The sequence below is a fragment of the Vulpes vulpes genome, chromosome 12, assembly GCF_048418805.1.
Source record: "Vulpes vulpes isolate BD-2025 chromosome 12, VulVul3, whole genome shotgun sequence".
Classification (NCBI taxonomy): Eukaryota; Metazoa; Chordata; class Mammalia; order Carnivora; family Canidae; genus Vulpes; species Vulpes vulpes.
In genome coordinates this window covers 132,852,933-132,879,597 of record NC_132791.1, presented here as the reverse complement: position 1 = coordinate 132,879,597, position 26,665 = coordinate 132,852,933, and the positions used below count along the sequence as shown (strand labels likewise).

At 38.9% G+C, this 26,665-nt stretch overlaps 1 protein-coding gene across 3 annotated transcripts in view; it reads left to right on the top strand.

Moving 5' to 3' along the window:
• The window catches only part of RABEP1 (rabaptin, RAB GTPase binding effector protein 1), a 100,243-nt gene that overhangs the window by 16,176 nt on the left and 57,402 nt on the right, over positions 1–26,665 (top strand). For 2 of the 3 annotated variants that reach the window (XM_072730012.1, XM_072730011.1), the window contains exon 2: positions 20,856–20,984. The exons of the other annotated variant lie outside the window; for it this stretch is intronic. In XM_072730012.1, the coding sequence (XP_072586113.1) occupies positions 20,856–20,984 (129 nt within the window). The remainder of the gene's footprint in view (positions 1–20,855; positions 20,985–26,665) is intronic. 3 annotated transcript variants of the gene reach the window in all.

Here is a 26,665-nt window from a genome sequence, read left to right as displayed (position 1 = left end):
GCCTAAATAGTTGGCCAGTTTTTTTTTCCAGTGTCATTTGAATTCCTAAATTCTTTCTTATATGAGCTGTTTGTCAAGTTAGTCATTAATTTTCTTGTATTTAAGTCATTAATTTTCTTTTTGCAAATAATTATTTTATAATTTTAGACAAAATTTATGCTGCTTATTGCAAACAATTCAGAAAATGCAGAAAAGCATTAAGAATAAAATAATGATTGCTTAAGATAATTTCCATTAACATATTGGTGTATAATCTTTCCAGAATTTTCATAGGCATAGTAAAACATATGAAAAAACTCTTAAAAAAATTTTTTTAAAGATTTTATTTATTCATGAGAGAGAGAGAGAGAGAGAGAGAGAGAGACACACACACACAGGCAGAGGGAGAGACAGGCTCCATGCAGGGAGCCCGATGCAGGACTTGATCCCGGGACCCCAGGATCATGCCCTGGGCTGAAGGCAGGTGCTAAACTGCTGAGCCACCCAGGCGTCCCAACTCTTTACAATTTAATAAAAAATTGTACTTTTATAGGCTGCTCTTCCCATTTACATGAAGAAATGTTCATGATGTACTATTAAATAGTGTTTTTTTTTTTTTTTTAAAGATTTTATTTATTTATTCATGAGAGAGAGAGAGAGAGGCAGAGACACAGGCAGAGGGAGAAGCAGGCTCCATGCAGGGAGCCCGACGTGGGACTCGATCCTGGGTCTCCAGGATCAGGCCCTGGCTAAAGGCGGCACTAAACTGCTGAGCCACCCGGGCTGCCCCTAAATAGTGTTATTTTTAATGATTGCATAGTATTGTATGGATTTCATAATATGTTTAATTATCTCAGTGAATATTTAAGTTTAAAATTTTTTCCTATTACAGATAGCACTAGTAAACATCCTGACACATAGATCTCTAGAGATTTATGCAGATACTTCCCTCAGTAAAGCTCTTGTTTCAAAAGTTTTGTATATTTCAAGTTTGGTACAACTGATACATTTACATTTTGATGTATTCTTATGCATTCTGAATACTTCTGTCTTAGAGCAGTTGGAAATCCAGTCCCTAGTGGCTTAAGCAAGTACAGGATTCATTGTTTTTGCATAACCAGGTCGGAAGTAAAGCAGTCCAGGGCTGGTTCCACTGCCCAGGGATGGCCAAGGGCCCAATTTCTTTTCTTCTCCACTTTCCTCCTACCTGAGCCGGTTTGCTCACATCGTAATTATTTTCTTTCTTGCCGATGCAGTTCTGATTACCTTTTGGGAATATTTATTCCTTTAAGTCTTTCAGTATTTTCTTTGTTCCATTTGTTGTATTCTCTACCTTAAGCACGTGGATCATCCTTATATTGGGCATTCTCTGTTTCCCATAGTTATTTATTCTTCAGTTGCTTTACTTTTTTTCTTTTTGTTGTATTCACTGAGACTGTAGGTCTTTTTGGTTTCTTTAACAAAATTGATTAATGTATTTCCTACTGTTGGACAGATTTTTGTATACTTGGGATAAACTCAATTGGTTGTGATGTACTGTTTTTCTAGTATGTAGCTAGATTTGGTTTAATTTTTTTGCAATTCTATTCATAGGTGCAGTTGGCCTGTATTTCCATTTTGGAACTACCTTGGGTTTTGCTATCTTGATTATACTAGTCTGGTAAATTAAATTGGGAAACATTCTTTTACTATACTGGGGGAAGTTTAAATAATGTAGGAAATGTTTATTTCCTGTAGATCTGATAGAATTTATGTTCTCTTTGAAGTTTCATCTTGAAACTTGTAAAAGCTCTTTCATAATTTTTTGTCATTTTTCTATTGTTAGATACTGACTTATTTTTGATGTTTTGGAATTTTAATTGATGGTATGTATAGTCAGCATCCTTATAATTAAGTCTACCTGTATGTATGATTCCTTCTTTAGGATAAAGTCTTGGCAGTGACATTGCCTGGTTAAAGAATATACAAACTTTTAAGACTTGCTGTTGACTGCCACATAGTCCACCTGTCTTGAAATATACCCTAGATTTGTTTTAATCAGGTATGGTAAGGTGACAGATACATAGACAACTGCCTTTGAAAGAAGAGTTTATTACTTACAGTTTTCAGTGTGGGTGGACATGCCATGCCACACAGGGTCACATGGGAGACTAGCAGGGTTGGTTAGGGGGCAGAAGGAGCCCGGGGAAGGCATGGCCTAGAGCCTCTATAGTGGTTCCCCTGGTAAGGAATAGGTGGGGCAGAGGACCCAAGATTGAATAAGATTAGGTTTGCATAGTTTGAATAATGTAGTGGGCTCTGGTTTTCTGATCCTGGCCATGGGGTGATTTTAGGGCAGGGGAAGTACTGGCTTGGTATGTTAAGAGTTAGATAAATGAGGTGGTTGTAGTGTGGACTTGGGTTTAGTTGGTTTGCATGTGATAGGCATGTTCATAGGTGAGTTGTTTATTATCTCTAGGGACTGGGTAACCCTGGGAGCGGCAGACATTTCCTGGCCAGCAGGGCCCCATTATGTCAAAGCATTATAATGTATGGAAAATAAACATTAATTAGCATCCTTTAAGGTTGTAGTTCTTTGTGTTTCCACCAGCAGTACAGGAGCATGCCAACACTAGGTGGTGGTTTCTTTCATCAAAAAAAAAAAAAAATAAAAATAAAAAAAAAAAAAATAAATAAATAAATAAATAAATCCACAGGGACACCTGGGGAGTAGCTCAGTTGGTTAAGTGTTCGCTCTTGGTCTCAGCTCAGGTTTTGATCTTAGGATTGTGAGTTCAAACCCCAGGTTGGGCTCTATGCTGGGTGTGGAGCCTATTTAAAAAAAAATCCACAAAAATGTTGTCTAGTTTTGGTGAACAGTATTGTTCAGATTTGCATCTCTTTGATTTCTGTTGAGTTTTGGAGTTCTTTTGCAAATGATATATCTTTATCCTTTAACCATTAAATAATATTTATTTTTTTATTGATCGTTAAGAACTTTTCTTACAAAGACATTATTCTAACAAGTCTAGATATTTTTTGTGTGTGTGCATGAAACTTTGTTGCCATAAATTTGAATTAGTTTCACAAAGTGAGCAAAGAAGAATGAATGATGGGATTGGGGTGGGTGGTGCTGGTACCTGATTGGACTGTGATGTTGATGGAAAGAAACATCACATACCTGTAGACCATGTTTACTCTTTCAAGATCATAAAAGTTGTACAGAAGACACTTGTGGATGCAGCCGCCTTTTTTTTTTTTTAAGAAGAGTTTTAATGGATGAAGCCTTATTCGTATCACCAGAGTATTTCTTGTTTAGTGATATGAAAGTGAAAACCTTTTTGTTTGACTGTTACTGAGTGATCTGGTTGAATTTGGAACAAGAAATCTAATTACTTCTTTTTGCACTGTCTTTCTGCTTAAAAAAAAAAAAAAGTTTTTTAAACTCTGAAAAACACCCGTGAATATTTTTATATGCAGTGTTTGCATAGTTTTGATAGGATTGTTGTGTCTTTCCTGGATTTCTCCAGTATTTAAATCAAACTTCATTTTCTTTCTTTTTTTTTTTTTTTTTAAGATTTTATTTGACAGAGAGAGAGAAAGCATGTGTGCACACACAAGCAGGGGGAATAGCAGAGGGAGAGGGAGAAGGAGATTCCCTGCTGAGCAAGGAGCCTGATGCTCCATCCCAGGACCCTGAGATCATGATCTGAGCTGAAAGCAGATGCTTCACTGACTGAGCTGAGCCATCCAGGCGCCCCTTACTTCATTTTCTTGTGAGATTGAGAGTGTTGAGAAGCACCTGTGCAAATGCTAAGTGAGCATGGGAGGAAACTGGCAGAACTTTAGGGACTCATTGTAGATTTGGGCTGGATGAACCTCAGAACTTTAGATGGGAGGGACTCTTCACTTGTCTTGACCATCATTCTGGGTCTGAAGGTCTCAGCCCTATGAGTTTATAGCAGTTCTCTCACCTTTGTCACTGTTGACCTCTTGGGCTGGAAAGTGCTTTGTTGTGGAGGGCCGTCCTGATATTGTAGGATGTGGAGCAGCATCTCTGGCCTCTACCTAGTAGATATCAGTACCCCTCCCCTCAGGTTGTGACAACCAGAAACGTTTCCCACATTGCCACGTGTTCTTTGGGGAGTCAGAGTCATCTCCAGTTGAGAACCACAGGTTTATAAAAAAAAAAAATGCTCTAGAATGCCTCTTTACCATTCTGCCATAAAATTATACACATGATTAAAAAAATCTAGCAGTGTAAGGCCCTTAGTGTAAAGGAAAATAATTTATAATTAAGTAATGAATTTTAACACGTAAATAAACAGTGTGACTAAGTGAGAGAACACCCCAAGAGGTTACAATTACACCTGTTTGTAATTCCCACTTATGTGATGCATGAGTCTCCTATGTTAATCTCCCCTGTTAATTACCTATAGTGACAGGGAGATCTGTCTAGGCCTTGGAGGGTATTTGGACTTCCCCCACCCCTGCTAATTTTAACATCATTGCTTTCTCCTTGAAATGTTTACCTGTAGGTTTTTCATGTTCCCTTTTCGGGACATATCATTAATTTTCTTTATCTACTTGTAGGCAAGGATAGCTATTTATCAAAAATTTGATCCCTCTTATGTATGACCTTGATGTTTCTGAAAAGCTCATAAATAATGCATTCAACTTTCCTTATAAATAAACTATAAGCCCTTGTGTTTTTATTATATATTTATGGAGAACTTTTTTCTAATAAATAACTCTGACGTCAATTTTGTAGCTATATGTAGCCTTTTTACAACAGAAGTATAGGAAGATAGGAAATGACATCTACATTTTAGATTTTCTGTCTAATAAGGACAATGTGTACATAGGGAATTTGAATGTACAGTATAATAAAACATGATTCTAAGACAGGTTTGACTTTTCCCCTATCAATGATAAATCTTAAGAATACTGTAAACCAGGATGCCAGGGTGTCTCAGTTGGTTAAGTGGCTGCCTTTGGTTCAGGTCATGACCCCAGGGTCCTGGGATCGAGTCCCACATTGGGCTCCCTGCTTGGTGAGGAGTCTGCTTCTCCCTTTCCCTACCCCTTCTCCCTCCCTGCCCCTCCCTCTGCTTATGTTTCCTCACTTTCTGTCAAATTAAAAAATATATATATATTCTAAACCAATGACCATTTTATACTAAAGGAATTGGTAATCAGAAACAAATTTTTTATTAAATAGTTCTCCATTGTGAATTACATGTGTGAATATATATAATGTCCCATTATCTGGAATGGTGGAGGGATGATTTTTTAAGAGAGAGAGAGAGGAGTGCAAGGGGAGGGAGGGGCAGAGGGAGAGGGAGAGAGAGAGAATCTCAAGCTGATTCCCCACTCAGCAGAGAGCCTGAAGCAGGGCTCAGTCTTACAACCCTGAGATCATGACTTGAGCTGAAATCAAGAGTTGGATGCTCAACCAACTGAGGCACCCATGCTCCCTGGAATGATGTTTTATGGGCATATTATTTGTCAGCTAACTTAGAGGTGGTAAGCCTTCAAACACAGAAGAGGCAAGACTTAAAAAAATAATAATAAATTAACCGTAGAGTCCTTTATGTGGAACATTTTAAACACTTAAAAACTAAAAAGATTAATAGGTAGACCTACTGCCCTCCATGTGTCATGGCTGTCAATGTGTAGCCAGTCTTGTTTCATCTATAATCCCCTCTCTATTCTCCTTTCCTGGATTTTTAAATAGCAAATCTCAGACATCTCTGATTTCATTTGGAAACATTTCAGTATCTATGTAAACATAGCCACAATACTATTATCTCACTTTAAGAACATTTAACAGTCATTCTTTTTTTTCTTTTTTTTTAAGATTTTATTTATTCATGAGAGACGCAGAGAGAGAGAGAGAGAGAGAGAGGCAGAGACCCAGGCAGAGGGAGAAGCAGGCCCCATGCAGGGAGCCTGATATGGGACTCGATCCCAGGTCTCCAGGATCACACCCTGGACTGAAGGCGGCACTAAACCACTGGGCCACCGGGGCTGTCCCAACAGTCATTCTTTATCACAAAATACCCAGTCAGGGTGGACAGTTCCTCAGTTGTCTCAATTTAAGAAATTGAGTTTGTTCAAATCAGGATCCAAAATAAGAGCCATTAAATTTGGTTGATCTGTCTTATCTCTTTTTTCCCCCTTATAGTTTCTTTGTTGAAAAAGTCCCTCCTGTGGCACACTCACCCCTGTAACTTCCTCATTGCATCCATATTTTGGCGTTCTTCATGTTCTTCTGTCTTCTGTGTTTCCTCTAAATTGGAAGTTTGGTCTAAAGTTATACTCAGATTGAGGTTTTGTTTTTTTTTGTTTTTTGGTTCTGTGGTTTTTGGTGTGTGTGTGGTCGTTTTGTTTTGATATTTGAAGACCATCTCAGCGCATCTAGGTGGGTTAAGCGTCTGCCTTTGGCTCAGGTTATGAGCTCCCCAGGCACTCCTATCATTAAATCTTTCATCAGTGATTTATTATTATGAACATCAGTTTTTTTTTTTTTTTTGAACATCAATTTTAAGGCTGAGCTGTAACCTGGTGACTTTTTCAGTGCTGCTGAATTTTAAAGTAGGATTTGTTTATTTTCTACTAAATGGTACGAAATTTCAGTTCTAGTTACTGTTCTCTGTCCTTTTCCCTGTCAGTGTATCTGTTTCTCACCTACACAGCTGTACTCTCTGCATTCCTGCCTGAATGCTGCTTTTCCCATATCCTGTGTTCTCTGTCTGACTCCAAGTAAATGAAGGGTTATTGGGAGATAAAATCAGATCTTGCAGGGTCTTGTATTGAGTTGGATGGGGAGAGGAGCCTACTTCTGAGCGAAGCATTGAAATGCATGAGTTTTCGTTCCTATGGAACCTGAAGACTTGCGGTGGAGGGCATGGTGGTGATGGTGTGTAGAGGGGTGTTTGCTCTTTGCTGGGTGGTCAGCGTGGCCAGGCCTCTACAGCTCTACTAAAGGAGTTCATGTTTTTGAATTTGAAAACCAAAGTTAATCAATAGCATTTAAAAAAATAAAGTCTATTTCAGGATAGTTTTGGACTTACAGAAGAGTTGGACAGTACAGAGCAGTTCATGCTGCATGTCCAATTTTCTTTGTTACTAACGTGTTTTAGTATGGTCCATTTATCAGAAGTAATGAACTTAATAGTGATACATTCTTCCTAACTGAAGTCCATAGTTTATTCAGAGTGCCTTAGCATTTTCTCAGTGTCCTTTTAGAGTGCCTCCGTCCTGTCTGTTGACCACGTCAATTAGTCACTGTGTCTCCTTGGGTTCCAGGCTCCTCTAGACTGACTTGTTTTTCTGTCTTTTTGATGAGCTTGCCAGTGTGGAGTACTGTCAGGTATTTTGTAGAATGACCCTCCATTGGAACCTTCATTTTTCTCATGATTACACGACCATTGTGGGTTTTGGGGAGGCCACCACACAGGTAAAGTGCCATGTCCTTCGCGCTGTATCACAGGGGCACACTCTCACTGGGATCTGTTGGTGTTAGTGCTGCTCATGCTAGCCTTGACTACCCTGCTGAGGGTCATGTTTATTAGTTTCAAGAAACTGAAGTTTCTCTCCCTGCCTCCCCTCTTCCACCTTCTCTGTCTTCCTCTTCATCTCTTTGTGGTGCCTTTCCAGATTGTACTCTTTGGAAGGAAGTCCTTATGTGCCCTCTACATAGTGTGGTTGATTATATACAGATTTTTCCGGAGTGTTTCCGGTTTTCTAACCAATGTTAATTCCTTGTGGATTAAAAAAAATCAGTACCTAGCACCCTATGAGCCGTCTCTAGAAGCATGATGGTGGGAGTGAGTGTAGTGTGTTTCACTCAGTGTTCTTTGTTGCAAACCAAACAGTTTGTATTAAGGATACAAGAAACTGGGATCCCTGGGTGGCGCAGCGGTTTGGTGCCTGCCTTTGGCCCAGGGTGTGATCCTGGAGACCCGGGATCGAGTCCCATGTCAGGCTCCCGGTGCATGGAGCCTGCTTCTCTCTCTGTCTGTGTCTCTGCCTCTCTCTCTCTCTCTCTCTGTGACTATCATAAAAAATAAATTAAAAAAAAAAAAAAAAAAAGGATACAAGAAACTAAGGGCCCCTGGGTGGCTCAGTTGTTTAGGCATCTGCCTTCAGCTCAGACCATGATCTCGGGGTCGTGGGATGGAGTCCCGTGTGGGGCTCCCTGCCCGGTGGGGAGTCTCCTTCTCTCTGCCCTTCTCCCCACTTGTAGGCTCTCTCTCTCTCTCTCTCTCTGTCAAATAAATAAATAAATAAATAAAATATTTTAAAAAGAAAAAGGATACAAGGAGCTTTTTGAGAAGATAAGAGGGTAGTTTGCAAGGTCATTGGGAGGGCAGGGAGAAATAAATTCTAGGCCGTTGTTTCTCAGACATCAGCATGAATCTGAAGGGCTTGTTAAAACACATTTCTGGGCCCCACACCCAGAATTTCTGATTCAAGAGGGCCTGGGGTGGGATCTGAGAATTTGCACTTCTGACAATTTCCCAGGTGAGAGTGACTCTGGTCTTAGAACCACACTTTGAGAATCATTGCTCTTGACTAAGTTTGAAGGAACAGCCAGAAGCTGCCACAAAAGTGGCCTGATAAAAGTTGTTTTCTCTGTTGCTGCTGAGCATCTGGAGCCCCACTTTCATACAGGTGCTATTGCTGTTCACACTGATGCTGTTTCTGCTCCAGGAACTGAACCTGTCACCCTGGGAAGCTGCTGAGAGCCTCTCAGGAGCGAGAATGAAACCTCTCTTTCCACTGCTCAGTTCTGAGTGTTCATGTGTCTGGTTGGAGGAGCTTAGGTGGCATGCCAGCATTGTTTCAAGGGAGATTGGGCATTTGTGTTTGATTTCTGCTTGGGGGAGCTGCAACTCATAAAACGGAATGGTCTTTAAATGTCGAAAGACCATGGAAAAGATGATGGGCAGCCATGGATATGGCAGCTGTCTACTACAGTGGTGTCTGTGAGGAGATCAAGAGCTTATACCACAACATAGGTTTGCGCATGGCGTCCATCATCAAACAGTGCCTGCTGGCTTGAGCAGTGCGCTCCGTGGCTTAGCCAGTCTTATATTCTGGCACAGACTTTAAACCTCACTAGAGCAGCAGCAGTCTGTGTGCCACTCAGTAGCACCGAGCTCCTGTAAGAGCACGGAAGAAGGGAATCTAGGGTTTTAGGATAACTGACCTGAGGGTCCAAGTCAGCTGCAGAGGATGGGGATATTAGAAGCAGGCTGGCAGGTTGGGAGAACTGAAGAGGGTAGGAGAATTGGTGGTCAGGACGCACGCTTGGAATATGCAGGGTGTCAGCAAACCCTCTGGAGCAATGCCGGCCCACTGAGACGTAACATGAGCCAAAGACTCTGACAGCTGTTTCTAGTAGCCACGTTCAGAGAGTAGAAAACCGAACAAAACCTCCAAACGGAAGAGCAGGTGACATTAACTTCTTAAAACAACAGTTTTATTGAGATTCTCTTCACATGCCATCAAGTTCACCCATTTAAAGTATGCAGTTTGCCAGTTTTTAAAATTTCCATATAGCCACGTACCCATCACCACTAACTCTAGAACAATTTCCCACCCCAGAAAGAATCCCCACACCACCCGCAGCGTCCTGCCCTCCTGTAGCCCCTGGCACCTGCTTTCCTAGCCTTAGTCTCTCTGGATCTCCTTGTTTTCAGGCATTGCTTATAAACAGAATCCTACTTTGTGTCGGTGTCTGTGGTGTCTGGTATCTCTCAGTACACTGTTTTCAGGGGTCCTCTCTCTTACAGTGTGTATCAGTACTTTGTTCTTTTTATTTTAGGCTTATTTACTTTTTTTTCTTTTTTCATTTTTTCCTTTTTTTTTTTTTTAAATTTTATTTATTTACTCATGACAAACAGACATGGGGGCGGGGGGCAGAGACACAGGCAGAAGGAGAAGCAGGCTCCACGCAGGGAGCCCGACACGGGACTTGACCCCGGGACTCCAGGACCACGCCCTGGGCCAAAGGCAGGCACCAAAACACTGAGCCATCCAGGGATCCCCCACTCCTTTTTTTAAAGATTTTATTTTATTCACAAGAGACAGAGAGAGGCAGAGACATAGGCAGAGGGAGGAGAAGCAGGCTCCATTCAGGGAGCTCGATGTAGGACTTGATCCTGGGACTCCAGGATCACGCCCTGAGCCAAAGGCAGGTGCTTAACCGCTGAGCCACCCAGGTGTCCACTTATTTACTTTTCTAAGTTATCTCTGCACCCATCATGGGGCTCGAACTCACAATCCTGAAGTCAAGAGTTGCATGCTCTTCTGAGTGAACCAGCCAGCGCCCTGTCCTTTGTGCCTTTTTATGGATAAATAATATTCTATTGCACGAATACCACAGTTTGTTGGTCTAGACATTCGTTGATGAACATTGGGTTTCCTTTTTTGGCTATTATGATTAATGCTATGAACATTCATGTACAACTTTCCATGGACATTAATTTTAATAATGTATTTTATTTACTGCAGCATATTTGAGATGTTATTTTTACATGTGATCCCTATAAGAATTGAGGCATATTTTTCAAAGATTTCAAAATTCCGTATTTATTTCATAATCTAACATACCTAACCCACTCATTTCAGTAGCCTTGTGGGGCTAGTGGACTTTGAAGTGGAAAGTACAACCCAAGAAGGAGCCCAAGGGGACTCCTGTGCTGTGTGGAGGAAGTGACTTTTCTGCAAATCAGAGATGTTTGTTCATTCCCTCCTACATACAAATGCTTAGGGCCTTGCTCCCTCTGTCTTGGATTATTCCCAGGGGAATGCTCTTTTCTCCTTTGCTTCTCCAAGTCCTTGCTGTCTTTCCCAGTCGTGGCTAATGTCCTGCATGGGTGGATTTTAGCCATAGCAGCTTACTTCTTCATACATGTTTCTATCTAGTAAGTGCTTAGGTGGACTCCTTCTGTGTGCCAGTTGCAGTTCTAGGTGTTGGAAAGGTAGCAGTGAGCACGATATAAAAAGTATGTTTCACTGTTTCTGGTAAGGAACAATATTTAAATATCCAGAGAAATAACTTCAGATAGTGAGTGATAAGTGCTATGAGGATAATAAAATTGGCCTGACGAGATCACATGTGTTGCCAAGCCTAATTTATTCTTGTGATTTTTAACTCCTGCCTCAGTAAAGTTGATTTTAAAATAGTTTGCATACACTGAAATTTAGTCACTTTGTGTAGATCCATGAGTTTTCACAAACATAGGCAGTTCTGTAACCATCACCATAGTCATGTTCTAGAACATTTTACCTGCCAAAATTATGTTGATGCCCTTTGCAGTTTAGCTGCTACCTCTGCTTCTGGGGAAGCACTGGTCTGCTGTCACTATGGTTTTGTCTGTTCTAGAATTTCATGTAAGTGGGATCATACTTTTTGTGTTTGGTGTCTTTCACTTGGCATGACGCGCTTGAGATTCATGCCTGTTCAGTGTGTGAGTAGGCATTCCTGTAGTTGCTGAATAGCCTTTCATTGTGTGGAAACATCATTATTTGTCCATTTATAGTGGGTGTTTGGATTATTTCCAAGTTTTTGGCTTTTGTGAGTAAAGCTGCCAAGAGCATTTGTATCCAAATCTTTGTGTGGAAATGTGTTTTTATTTGTAGGATTGCTGGATCATATGGGAAGTGTGCATTTATGAGACACAGCCAAGCTTTTCCAAAGTGATGTGTATGGTTCTGGACTCCCACCAGCAGCCTTACCAACACTTGGTAAATTCAAACCCAAAATAAGGATTGAATTTAACTTCACTGACAGTGAATTTTTAGAGTCCCAATCCAAGTTGTGAAGTGACGTGATAAAGCTCTACTTATGAATGCCACTAGAGTTTATAGGCAGAAAGCTGAATTCTTTTTGCCATTTTGTTAAGTAAGCCTGATACTAAGTTTTGAGTGACTTTTGTCTTGTAAGTAGTAGCTAAAATATTTAAATATGCAGAGTTAGGAAATATATCTGCTAATCAGTCTAGTGGTAGTTGTGCTTTTTCACCTGGCTTGGCATTCTGTGATGTGTGCAACAGTTGGGAAACAGTACAGCTTGAGTAGCTACCAGTCCATCTTTATCCATGCATACTTAAATCCACTGTTGAACATCAGGATTTGACGGTTACACTAATTGGACTAAATGTAATTGGAGATTAAGGTGATTTAAAGATTACCTGGTAAAACTTACATAATGGTGTCTGAACTGTATCATATATCTTGACTAGTATTCAGAAATGTTTAGAGTTTATTTCACCCATATGATTGGCTTATTTCTGAAGTTATCCTTGTTTGACAACTTTTTGAGACTTTTTTCATGGTATAGATTGTATAATGTCAAATGGGAACGCATGGTGGAACATAACTTTATGGGCTTAGAGTAATGTAGGAATAGAGCCTGGAATATGGTTTATACTTCATTGTTTCCCTTCTGAATATTCACTGAAATCCCCATTGTTTTGTGTTCATAGTTACTTCTGTACTTTTTTACTTTTTGTGAAAGCTTTGTTTACATATTTGTCTCAATTGAAATTTTTGCTTAAATATAATTTCTGTAACATTTAAAAAAGAATACATTATTTAACAAGTGGTTTATGAGAATTTTAGGAAATAAAGTGATTTTGTGGTTATCACTAGGAAGAATCTCTAGAACAAGTTGAGCCAAGTGAACATCTCTATTTTTTTAAAAAAAGATTTATTTATTTATTAGAGAGAGGGTGTGGGGGAGGGACAGAAGAGGGAAAGAGAGAGTCTCCAGCCAACTCTGCTGAGCGGGGAGCCCAGTGCTGGGCTGAATCTCACAATCCTGAGATCATGTCCTGAGCTGAATTTAAGTCAGATACTTAACTGACTGAACCACCCAGGTACCTCCTCTATTTTGTTTTTAGCAGAATTTGAACTTACAACTATTAAATTCTGAAGTTAACAGTAACTGTCATTTGAGTGCTTGTTATATATGAGTTGCTTTTGTACAATGGCATTTCTAATCCTCAGAGCATGTGATACTCTTCGAAGTGGTTGGTGTCATCTTTATTTTAATGACATCTTGGAATGGTTGAACTTTTGCCCCACTTCATAAAATGAAAGCTCGGCTTTGGGTTGAAGCACAGTTCTCTGACTCCAAAATTGTAGATAGTTTATCTTTGACTTTTAATGAAGTATTTGACTACACTGTTACCAAGTCATGGATAAGATGAAAAAATGTGATTACTAATGATAGTTGGAATCCAAAATTGTAGATAGTTTATCTTTGACTTTTAATGAAGTTTTTGACTATACTATTACCAAGTCATGGATAAGATGAAAAAATGTGATTACTAATGATAGTTGGAATGAATATGTAGCTAATAGAGCAATCTGATAAATCGGCATCAACCTCTACCCAGATCTCAAGTGAGAAGCGCAACTGCTCTCTCTCTCTCGTTCTAACTTAAAAACTTGGTTGGAGGGAGAGTTGGCTTAATTGAAGTTCAACCAAAAAGGGTTTAAGGACAGTGTTAGATTATGTTAATCTTGTGGGTTAAGAATGAAAGTTTGGGTTGTGGCCAAATAACAGTAGGGCCAGTTTGTAGTATGTTCTTAAGGGAATTGCCTCCAGATACAGTGTTTCTGCTAAACTCTGTGTTGGTAATGTGTTAGGGTCAGAGTGTCCTAGTTTATGTGGAGTTCTGACTGACTGTAGTATACAGGGAGAGCAACTGAGATAGTGAAGAATTTAGACATTATTAAAGGGTCCAGAGGTGTTTCACCTGGGGGAAAAGGAGAGGACAGGTGTGAGATAGCAGATATTAGACACGTTCCTAATTGTAGGGCAGAACTAAGATCTCTAAGGAAGCTAATTTGGGTGTGTATTCCTAAAAAAGAGGTGTTTCTCACAGATAACCAGTTATCCAAAGTAGGAGGGAGAATAATCTAGTATCTGTCAACAGTGGAACTGGCTGCTGGCAGCAATGGAATGTGTTACTAGCTTTAGGTTCATGTGGAAGCCATGTGACCACTTGTCACATGTGTTGTAGGAGTGGAGTCCTGTATGAGTTAGGAATAGGAGAGGAGTCTCGGACTATCTTGACCCGTTTATAGTAAGAAACACATTTCCTGTTATAATCCAGTATAAATGTGTGAGCATCTGAAATAAAGATTTCATGAAATAACATATACCCAAATTAAGTATGTTGCTGATATTTTTATTATATTTCACTAGTTTTATTTATTTATTTTAAAGATTTATTTATGATAGACATAGAGAGAGAGAGAGAGAGAGAGAGGGGCAGACACACAGGAGGAGGGAGAAGCAGGCTACATGCTGGGAGCCCGATGTGGGACTCGATCCCAGGATTCCAGGATCGCACCCTGGGCCAAAGGCAGGTGCCAAACCGCTGAGCCCCCCAGGGATCCCTATTTCACTAGTTTTAAAAAGCTGGTTGGTAATCACTAAATTTAACAGCTCATTAGTGGATTGAGGCTCAGTCCAAAATACACTGGACTAGAATAATCTAAAATCTTTGCAAAATTATGATCCTGTGATTGTTCTCAGTAACCTAGAATTAAACATTAGACCCCACAAGATTCTATCCACACTGCAGGTGCCTGGTGGCTGTTAATTAATTTTGATCATCAGTATCTTTAGGGTGGATGAAAATGAGAACATATTCTTATGTCTTGATTCCTCTTACCTCTACTCCTCACCCCCAAATCAGGTTTTCTGTAGTTTCTTTTCTTTAATTCATTTCTATTTTTTTGAAGAATCTCTTCCTTAATACTGTTTCATTATCTTGTTTTCCCTCTCACATAGTATCTTCCTCGGATTCTTAATAATGTCTGCAAGTGGTTTACACAAATACCCATTAACCTTTATGTAGAAAACAGTTGGCTTTCTTATTTGAAACTCTTGATCTTAAAAGTGTTCTTTTATTTGAAGTATTTTGATACCTAATTGCTTTAAGAGTTGGAAAAAAAGAAAAAAAAGGTAAGACAAAGTCAGGTTTTTCACTTTGATTCACATAAGGAAGGGCTAAGAAGCTGTTCTGTGTAGACTTATTAACCAGATGTTATTCTGTTTCAGAACTGGTTTATCCAGGCAAGGTTTAAGGATGCCATTTTTTAAAGTTGCTGAAGTCAGAGGTTTGGGAGATCATATAAAGTGAAATGAGATTATGTGAAGTGAAATGACCGCTTTCTGTTGTACTAAAGAATTGTGATTCTTCAGTCATATGGACAGAGTGATTCCCAGTTGCCACATCTGTTTTCTCTAATGCTGTGAAACCATTGGTAACCGGTACCCAGGTACCTGCTTGTGAATTGCTTGTCTGGGATGGGTTATCCTGGCTAGCCCCACCTGCTCTGCTATTCTTCTCCCCTCTCTCTGTGAGGCTTGCTCTAAGTACTTGTTGATTTACTTAAGTATTAGCTTAAATGAAGCACAGCTTAGTGGAGACATTGGGTGTGATAATACTCACTTTTAGTAATTCCTAAAAGTTGTGCATAATAAGTTTTTAAAGCACCAAGAGAAGGCAATTTGCTAGCTGGTAGGCCACTTTTTTTTTTTTTTTTTTTTTTTAAGATTTTATTTATTTATTCATGAGAGACAGAGAGGCAGAGATGTAGGCAGACAGAAGAGAAGCAGGCTCCATGCAAGGAGCCCAATGCGGGACTCGATCCTGTAACTTCAGGATCATGCCCTGAGCCAAAGGCAGATGCTCAAGCACTGAGCTTCTCAGGCATCCCTGGAAGGCCACTTCTGAAACAGAAGTTGAGGGTTTTTTTTTTATTATTTTTTTATTTTTTATTTTTTAAAGATTTTATTTATTTATTCATAGAGACAGAGAGAGGCAGAGACACAGGCAGAGGGAGAAGCAGGCTCCATGCAGGGAGCCCAATGTGGGACTCGATCCAGGGTCTCCAGGATCATGCCCTGGGCTGCAGGCGGCGCTAAACCGCTGCGCCACCGGGGCTGCCCTAAGAGGTTGTTTTTTTTTTTTTAAGGAAATTTATGTATTTTAGCAAATTGTTTGTCCTGGGAAAATTAATTGTAGCTTATTAAAAAACCGATTGTTTAATGTGTTTAAAACATTTTGAGACCACTGAAGAAAAATTATGTGCACTTTTCATGAACAGAGAGATTGAGACATACAGTATAAGATACAGTTATAATGATTAAAACTAAAAAGAAGATGAAGCACTTCATTACTTTTAAAATGTAAATCCGAGTAATCAATGTAATTTATTATTGTAATTACCCTTTGGTTCAGAGAGACAACCACTCTAAATGTAATTTGGCATATTCTTTCCAGTCTTTTTTTATGTGTTTTTGCATAGCTCAGATTGTGTTGTGTAATTTTGTATCTTGTTCTTTTTTATTTGATATAATTTTTTTGGCTTGATATTATTCCATTGGATGGATATTCCTATCATATTTAATGGGTTCATTTTACCCAATGATACAGGAATTAAGACTTTTGTGTTACAGAAAGTGTTCAGATTCTTTTGTTCTACTGAAGTTATGTCTTTTTTTTTTTTTTTTAGGTATTTTCTTGGATCTTGAACAACTTTAAACAAAAAGATTCTGATTATAGTAGTATTTGACTTAGACTCTTTTTCCTCTGTTGCGTATGTTCCTCTGTTGCATCAAGCTTAATACAGTGTTAGAGGAATGTAATAGTGGGTCACGGCTTGGGACTTTTTTATTTTTTTTTATTTTTATTTTTTTATTTATGATAGTCACAGAGAGAGAGAGAGGCAGAGACACAGGTAGAGGGGGAAGCAGGCTCCATGCACTGGGAGCCCGATGTGGGATTCGATCCTGGGTCTCCAGGATCGCGCCCTGGGCCAAAGGCAGGCGCCAAACCGCTGTGCCACCCAGGGGTCCCAAGGGACTTAAAAATGTTATTACACGTTCTCATTCATATCAGGATTAGGGAAGGAGATAGATCTAAGAATTACTGAGTCTTTGCTTCATTTATTTACTGTATTACTCTTTTTTCTTTTTCCTTTTTTTTTTCTTTTTCCTTTCTATGTAGTTGCTTATTTCATATATTTTGAGTAATTAATGTAATAATTTTTCCCTTTGGGTATCAAGCATTAAAAGTAGCCATTGCATAAGATTTTCCCCTCTTTCTTTTTGTTTTGTTTTTTAAAATTTTTTTAGAGAGAGAGTATGAATGTGTGGACAGGAGTATGCAGAGGCAGAGAGGGAATCTCAAGCAGGCTCTGGCTGAGCATGTGGCCCAATGCAGGACTCAGTCTCACAACCCCTGAGATCACGACCTGAGCTGAAATCAAGAGTTAGATGCTCAACTGACTGAGCCACCTGGATGCCCCAAGATTTTATTTTTAGTAACCTCTAAATCCAATGTGGGACTTGAACTCACAGCCCTGAGATCAAGTCTCACACAGTTTCGATCAAGCTAGTTAGGTGCCCACGTTTTCTTAATATCCAGATGAAAGTAACAATGTGCAGAATGTGTGCAGTGGTTAAGGAAGGCTGAGATACTGATAGCTCTCAACTGCTGAGTTGACAGAAGGCTTAATATTGTTGAAGGCCGGCATTAGCACTGAATTTTTTTTTGTTCATGGTGCTGTGAAGATAGGGAAGAGTCTGAGCTGGAAGTCTAAGCATGGGAACTGAGTCAGGATCATGAGGCTAGAGTGACTTCTGGTCTTCTGTGGCTACATACAAAGGCACCTGATCACTCTGCCTATTCCTTTATTTGTTAAATAAACACAACTAATTTAATAATGAGAGCTAACATTTATCAGTTTTTTTTTTTTTTCTAAATGACAGGCTAAGAACTCCCAACATGAGCTAATTATTGTGAACTTGGTGGTGACCACGTTAAAAAAATAGTAAAATATTTAGTGTGATGAGAGCTGTTTTTGGTTTAATTTGTGGTTGGATGCTAGTGTGTTAGGATATGCCCATTTGTAAACTTCCTGCTGTCTTATGCAAGGTGAATTGATTTTTCCAGAAATAGCAGTAGAGGCATTCTTTTTTTTTTTAAAGTCATTTAGCCTTTTTCTTTGTTGTAGAATTGCACTATGTTAGAAGTACTTGCGATGGATTTAAATTTTTTTAATTAAAAAAACAAATGAGAATAAGGGAGTTGGTATATCCTCAAAGGGATCATGATTTTTGGAATTGAAAGCTGTCGCAAAGCTAGAGACTCTGACAGCAAGACATGTATGTGGGTGTGGACTGTATCTGGACAGGCTGGCTCTGGCCAGGATGGCTGTTGGGAGTGGTGAGAGCACACTTAATTTTGGCTGCAGTTTTGTTTTGTTTTTAAGATTGATTTATTTAAGAGAGTGCATGAGGGCAGGGGGAAAGGCAAAGGGAGAAGGAGACTAGCAGACTCCCCACTGAGCAGAGAGCTAGATGTGGGCTCAATCCCAGGACGCTGAGATCATGACCTGAGCCGAAATCAAAAGTCAGACACTTAACTGACTGAGCCAGCCAGGCATCCCTTGGCTGCATTTTAGTTTTTATTGATTCATTAGCTTCGGTTCCTAAATATAACGTTGAAAGGTATGGCCATTTTTGTGCATGTTTTGATGGATGGTAGGAGTGGAGTTGGGATTATATTTGTTAGGGAAAAAGGAAGGACAGAGAGATCTTGCTTTTTCTTTTTTCTTGGTTCCCCAGAGTCCTTTCTGACTTCATGCAGTAATCGGTAGATACCAGCAATGTTAAAATGTTAAGTGAAAAGCTTGTTTATTTAACAGTTGGGATTTGGATGATAAAAACACCAAGACAAATAAATAGCACAGATAAGTTTCCTTTGTGATTTCAGATAGTAAGTATGAGATAACAACAGATTCCCCCAATGGATTCTCCATGCTTCTTTTTCTCCAGAAGTTATCAAATGTTTACATGACCGGAAGTCATTCTTTGCTTTGACCTAAAGACCCTGGTTACTTTGTCCTCAAAATGACCCCTTACCTTTAATAGCAAATAGTGAAGCTCAAAGCAGCAGTCCCTCCCCTTTTTTTCTTTCTTTCTTTCTTTCTTTCTTTCTTTCTTTCTTTCTTTCTTTCTTTCTTTCTTTCTCTTTCTTTCTTTCTTTCTTTCTTTCTTTCTTTTCTCTTTCTTCTTTCTTTTTCCTTCCTTCCTTCCTTCCTTCCTTCCTTCCTTCATTTATTTACTTATAAATAAATTATATTTATTTATATTAATAAATAAGTATTTATTTACTTATTTATTTATTTATTTATGAATGAAAGACAGAGAAAGGCAGAGACATAGGCAGAGAGAGAAACAGGCTCGATGTGGGACTTGATCCCAGAACCCTGGGATTGTGATCTGAGCCAAAGGCAGACAGACACTCAACCCCTGAGCTACGCAGGCGTCCCCCTTTTTTTTTCTTTCTTTCTTTCTCTTCTTTCTCTTCTTTCTTTTCTTTCTTTCTCCTTCCTTCCTTCCTTCCTTCCTTTTGTTTATTTATTTACTTATAAATAAATTATATTTATTTATATTAATAAATAAGTATTTATTTATTTATTTATTTATTTATTTATTTATGAATGAATGAAAGACAGAGAAAGGCAGAGACATAGGCAGAAAGAGAAACAGGCTCGATGTGGGACTTGATCCCAGAACCCTGTTGTGATCTGAGCCAAAGGCAGACACTCAACCCCTGAGCCACGCAGGCGTCCCTGAACATGGTTTTAGATGCTGATTTTAGTTCGTTATTTTTATCAGAGGAGTTATAGAGAACTTTAAAAATCACAGAAGAAATTAATGAGCCTAAATCTATTACTCATAGATAAATTGTTGGTGCATTGTTTCCAGTCTTTTTCTGTGTACTGTAATTGCAGACTGGGTTAAGGGACGGTAGGACCATCAGAGATAATTTCAGATCATTAAGTTTAAATGTTAAAATTAACATTGTTAATTTTGTTATTTTAAATTTTATTGCAAGCAATAAACAAATTGTTATTTGTAAATTTTAAATGTTAAAATTTTAAGCAAATCATCATTATCTGGATTGGTTTGTAGTAGAGACCTGGGACCTCCGCTGGCCTCAATGTTTAGACACTGGTGGCATTAGTACCAGTAGGTATCCTCCAGAGGAATTAGGGTCATTGCTTTGTGGCTGGGTTGCTGTTGAGTCAGAGGAGGAGGTGCAGTTTGGACCTCTGGATCTCCCACCCCTTGCTTGAACCAGAAGAACCTCTGGGTTTGTACAAAATAGGCATTAATTTAATCTGCTGTGGCCAAATTGTAGCCTCTCAAGTCAAAATGTGTCCTAGTCCCTGCCACATCCCAGTTACCATGAGTCTACAAAATGGATAATTTCCCAGTAACTGAGAGTTCATATGTAATGTACAGTTATGTATCATTTCTATATGAAAAGGTTTTTTTTTTTTATGAAAAGGTTTTTGATTTTGATTTCAGTGTAATGGTAGTGAGTCCTCTTGAAATTGGGAGAATAGTTTAGGCTAGTATGGCTTTCCTAACCAGAGAACCTGTTAAATTTTGCTCATAATGCTTAAGATAAAGCAGAGCTACCAAGATTGGCAGTGGGTTTATTTGTGGGATAAATAGCCCAAATGCTCCAATATTTAATAACTTCAGAAGTAGATTGATATTCTGTCAGTTATATAAAGGAACTTTAAAAGCTCTCTTTTGGGAAATTTGCCTTATGTGATTCTCTATATATATGCTGTTGCACTTTATATGATTGATGCATTGTGTGTATTAAGTTTAATAGAAGTGAAAATTAGAATTTTCTAGAATATATTGGATCTTTGGAAGAAGCTTGAGTACTTGTTTCATTATAGAAATGTGCAGCTAGAAAACTAATTTAATTTATTCTTGTAACTTAACTTATAAATAAAAGTTATTACTTGTTAACTAGTATTTTTTTTTCCAGTTTCTCTTCAGCAACGGGTAGCAGAATTGGAAAAAATTAATGCAGAATTTTTACGTGCACAGCAGCAGCTTGAGCAAGAATTTAATCAAAAGAGAGCAAAATTTAAAGAGTTATATTTGGCTAAAGAGGGTAAGTTCCTAAGTCTCTCTCTAACCCCCCATACTAAGACTGCCTTAAAATGTTGAGTTTCTTGGTAGTACAATGTTAATTTTATCATTGAACAAACCTTGAATTTATTTGTATTTAGATTTTAAACTAAAAGCCTATTTAGAGGCTAGGGTTAAGAATGAAGCTGTTAGAACATGTTGAAACATATAGTATTTAGGATTTTCCTTGTCTTTGAGCTTCATGGTAATATGTAACATATGTAGGTTGGCTACATCACCCAGGGACACAGAGCTCTCAGTGCTCTTCATACTTGAGAGAGAGCCCAGGTGAAGAGGTTGAGGCTATTCTAGTGAGAGCCTCAGCCACGTCAGGCTGTCCAACACTGATACTTCATGGGGTGGATCCAGCAGTTGCTCAGTTTATCAGTAAAGACCTAGTACCCACTGTGAGGCAAACATTGTGCCTGGGTGCTGGGTATGAACAAGGAGCAAGGGTCAGATGGATCTTTAACTCCTAGAACTTGAGTGAGGAAGGAAGGAAGGTATACAAGGCAGATAACATGGGAACATGTTGAGAGGGTCCGGCCCTGAAGATACAGGAACAGGATTACCTGTTGGCCATTGACCGAGGGAAATACGGCGGTGGCTTCACAGCCCTCCTGACCAGTGGTTCCCAGAGTCTGGTCGCAGAACAGTAGCTTCAGCATCACTGTCACCTGGGAAACTTGTCAGAAGTGTACAGTTTTGGGTCCTGTCTCAGACTTGACTGAGTCAGCAACTCTGGGGTGAGGGTCCAGCAGCTGGTGTTTTGAGAAGCTCTTCAGGTGATTCAGGTACACGACAAGTTTTGAGAACCACTGCTGTAGTCTAGACCAGTGGCTTCCAAACTTTAACGTGGATAAAAATCACCCAGAGAGCTCTATAGGACATGGTATGTTGGGGTGGGGCCTGAGAATGTGCGTTTCTGATGAGCTTATAGGAACTTGCAGTCCTGCTCATCCAAGGACCACAGTTTAGAGAACTGCTGCTCTAGGCTGGTGATCATCCAATTTTTAAATTTATGCATTAAATAAAGTAATTATATATACCTCTCACACCCTTTTGAAGTTGATGTTTAAAAATTTTTATTTTAAATTTTAAAAAGGTGCAAAAGATGTAAACTATCCTATTGTTAACACTAAGAATTTAAATTAAAACTTCATGCTCTTAAACATATACAGCAGAATCATCTATCACCATTTGTTTAAAAAAATACATGAATAAGCTCTTTAGCAGAAATTTTATATTTTTTTCCCACCATGTATTGGGTTTTCAGTTTTACATCTCCCTCAGAATTTTATTCTAAAAAGTTGTTTCTTTTTTCTTTTTTTAGGAACACAAGCTTGAGTGTGCATCAGAATTTTACTTGTAGGGTTTGTGAGAGCAGAGATTGTGGGTTTCCGCCCCCAGAGTTTCTGACTCACTAGATCTGTGAAGTCTGCTTCTAGTAAGTTAGCAGATGTTGCTGATGCTCAAAAGCCTTTTTTAAAGAAAATTTGGTCAGACTTCTCTGCGGCAGAAATACACTTGCACATATCTTCTGTACTGAGTTACCACTACGATTGTTAATAAGTGCATGGTTGATCCCACTATAAATATTTTACACATATAAAAAATAATAAAGAGTAAAAATTATTGGAACACAGGTCTTATGAGATATAATTGGGTTTCCTCTCAAGTTATAACCTCTGCATGAATAACATTTACTTATAAAAAAGGGTAAGTTTCAGGGTTTTTGTTTTTTAAAGATTTTATTTAGTTATTTGGAAGAGAGAGATAGAGCATGAGTTGTGGGAAGGGGGTAGAGGTAGAGGGAGAAGCAGACTCCCTGCTGAGTTTGGAGCTTGACACGGGTTTCGATCCCAGGACCCTGGGATCATAACCTGAGCCTAAGGCAGATGCCTAACTGAGCCACTCAGGCACCCTCAGTTGTTTTTTGTTTTGTTTTGTTTAATAGAAGTGCTGAGAACTTTTAGTCTTATAAATAAGTAGATGGAAATAGAAGGTTTATTTTATTGTGGTGATTATTTCGTTCTCTTAAACTCTCTCTGAATTATATGTTAACTCACGAAGTCTGCAGCTTCAAAAAATATTTCTATTCTATTGACTGGCAATTCAATTACGCTTTTTTCAGTTTTGTTAAAAACAGACTTTGTAATCACCTGACCTGCCAGAAATTTGTTACCCAGTTATTAGTTGTTCAGTTTTTTATTACTTTGATATTTTATTTTAAAGATTTTATTTATTTACTTGACCGTAAGAGTACAAGCAGGGGGAGCGAGCAGAGGGGGAGGGAGAAGCAGGCTCCCCACTAAGCAGGGAGCCCAACATAAGGCTCAATCCCAGATCATGACTTGAGCTGAAGGCAGATGTTTAACTGAGCCACCCAGGCACCCCGACACTGGTATTTTATTTTATTTTTTAATTTTTAAAAAGATTTTATTAAAAAAAAAGATTTTATTTAATCATGAGACACACATACACAGAGAGAGAGAGAGAGAGAGACAGAGAGAGAAGCAGGCAGGGAGCCCAGTGTGGGACTTGATCCTGGGACTCCAGGATCACACCTTGGGCTGAAGGCAGGCACTAAACCGCTGAGCCACCCTGGGATCTCCGACACTGGTATTTTAAATTGTCCCTCTGGCTTGATATAGAAGATGAATTTTTACACAATAGGGGAGTGACCCATAGTCCAGTTCAGGATGGGCAGAGGGCCTGTCTCCTGTTAAGTGGGAGAAGGCTGTTGAGGAAAGTTAGATGGGTATGGAGAATCTGCATTCAAATCCTGCTCTGTTTTGGGAAAGAATGTTTATGAACATTGAGGATTAAGTTGATTCCATTAAGACAATATGTGTCTATGAATCCTTGAAACATCTTTGTGAACCCCAGGGGATATTACCCCCTTTGAAGATCACTGCCCTGCAGTGGTGTTCTTTAGACTACAAGTTGTAACCCTTTGATGGATTAAAAAAAATTACATGGGTTGTGACCAGCAGTTTTTAAAAAAGGAAATAAAATGGAAAATAACAGCACAATATACTTGGTAAGGTTCAGTTGAGTCACACAGACTGTGTCAGCGACATGTTTATATGTATGTATGTGTAGAGTTGTGGCACAAAAATACGTGTTTTGCTGTGAATTCATTCTCTGATCAGAGAAGTTTGAAAGCCAGTATTGCATAGGATGCAGCATTCTTAGGCCTCACCAAAGGCAGCCCAGACTTGAAAGGCTTGCTGCCTGTCGTATGGGATGGGGCTCCACGCTCTTGTGGCTGTTTCCCTGTTTCATGTGGTTCCTCTGTAAGGCTGCCCTGGAGATGGGAAAGCTGGTATTCCTATCTAGGCATGGTAGCACTCTGCAAGTTACTGGGGAGGTTGGGATGACCGAGATACAGTTTTTATCTTCAAAAAAGTAAAGTCTTCTGGAATAGATAATACATTTTGCACAGTATCATCATTTGAATATATGTTGAATGTCATGAGAAAGGAGTTCTGTCCATTTCATCAGTGTGTTTATGTGACTTTATTAATTTTCCCATATAAAACTTATTTTGACAATTAAGTGTTGGGGCACTATTTTCCGACTCTGTGCAATGGTGTGTCCTTGTCAAGAGGACCAGTGATACCTTTAGTGTATATGCATAACGTCATGGAGGCCTGCCTCTGACGACCACTGCCTTACTGGCTGGGGACATCCTGTTTTCCCTCCTCTCACACCAGCGGTCCTGTAGGCTGACCATCCTTTTTATAGCTTTTTCTTTCATTCTTGGCTTATTCAATACAACTCAAGCTAATCTTGCCCCGAGTTTTTTTTTTTTTTTTTTAATTTATTTTTTTTGAGTTTGTTTATTTTGTTTTCTGTTTTCCTCTGTCCCGAAATAAAGCCGTTAGGGTTTCCTTTATTTTCTAATTTTTTTCCTTTAAATTATAAAATGGACTTTACTGTAAGATTCTGAAGAAATGAAAATGACCAAGCACCTCTCATTTCTGAAATACATGACCAGTTGCAGTTTTCTATCTCTGATCCAGACAGCGTGTGGTGTGGATTTGTTCAGAGAACATAGTTTGTATGTTAAAATTGCTTAAAGGACTTCTAGATCTGTTAAATAATCTGTATGTATGTTTACTATCTGGAGTTTTTGGTGAACTTCAGCTGGTCATTGAGTTGAGATAACTTTTTACAAAATTTCAAAAGGAAGAATGTGATCCTTTTTGAGAGTTTTTCTAAAGAAAATGCATAGTATATAAAAAATAAATGTTGATTCAGTTTCTGTCTTGGCTGTTTGTCTACATTATAATGAAAATAAAATTTACAGATGTCCTCTAAAGCAGCAGCTTATATTATGGCATCTGCTAGGAAGTATAAACCAAGTCTTTTATGGTTGTCACAGATGGTAGCAGTGTAAGTCATGGTTTTGACATGTGCACCAGTCTTTGTTTTATCTTTCAGCAAACCAGGTCAAGGTAACTCTGAGAGTCCAACATCCATATTTTTCCCAGTAGGATCAGCTTTTGCTTTGGTGTTGTAATAGCTGTGCTTTCGTATTTAGAGAACAGCTGAAGTACAAGTGCAAACAGTAAGGAGGAATGCTAATAAAAGAGATTATTACCTTTGGACTCCTCTTAACTGCCTCTTCCTGCCTCAGTACCCACACTTTTCTCTGTCAGCTTCAACTGGGAATGTTACAAGTATTTCTGAAAGCTATGTTGCTTTTCCACTGAACTTGAAGAAAAAGTATTTAGCTTTTTAAAAAAGTATTTGATTTGGGTTTTTTTAGCCGACTTCAGTACAAAGCTTGGCACGACAATAGGGCTTGTGTTTTGGAAATCCTCAGTCTTAGGCAATAAGAGAAAGCCTGTTACATGAAGCAGCAAATAAAAGACCATAGAGTTCTGAACTTGAAGGAAAATAATAGAAATATAGCACACGTTAAGACCATGAAATACAGCACACCAGAAGACCATGAAATTTTCTAGCGGTGTTCAAAGGATTTTGTGTGTGGTCATAATTTATATAAAGCTTGGATGCTAACTAGCCAGAATTTGTTTGTTTCTTTAAGATTTTTTTATTTATTCATGAGAGACACACACAGAGAGAAGCAGAGGCATAGGCAGAGAGAGAAGCAGGCTCCCTGCCAGGAGCCTGGTGAGGGACCTGATTCCAGGACCTGGGACTACGACCCTGAGTCAAAGACAGACACTCAACCACTGAGCCATCCAGGAGTCCCCAGCGTTTCAATAGTTTCAGTAGTTTCAAATCTAGGTTAAGGAAGATATTTGTGGTTCAGATGCCATAACCTTGCACTTAGATATGGAAATAAAACTAGGGTATATTAAACAAAATTAAAAGCCATTAAATATCTTAGAAACAACAAATAAATTGAAATAAGATAAATAGATATTTTAAACTATAGATAAAGCATAGAGATTTTAGTAAATTAGAAAATGGTATTTGGGAGTTCTTCCTCCCAGTGAGACAGAGAAGCATTAAAGAGCAGTTGACATAGAGGCTGCAGTGAGTCTCTAACACATTCCTAAAAAAACTTGCAGGAGAAGAGAGTGGAGGGTAAAATATTTGAGGAGATAGTAACTGAAATTTTTCAGAGATTAAGAAAAAAGTGAGTCCTTGGGGCACCTTGATGGCTCAGTTGATTAAGCATCTGCT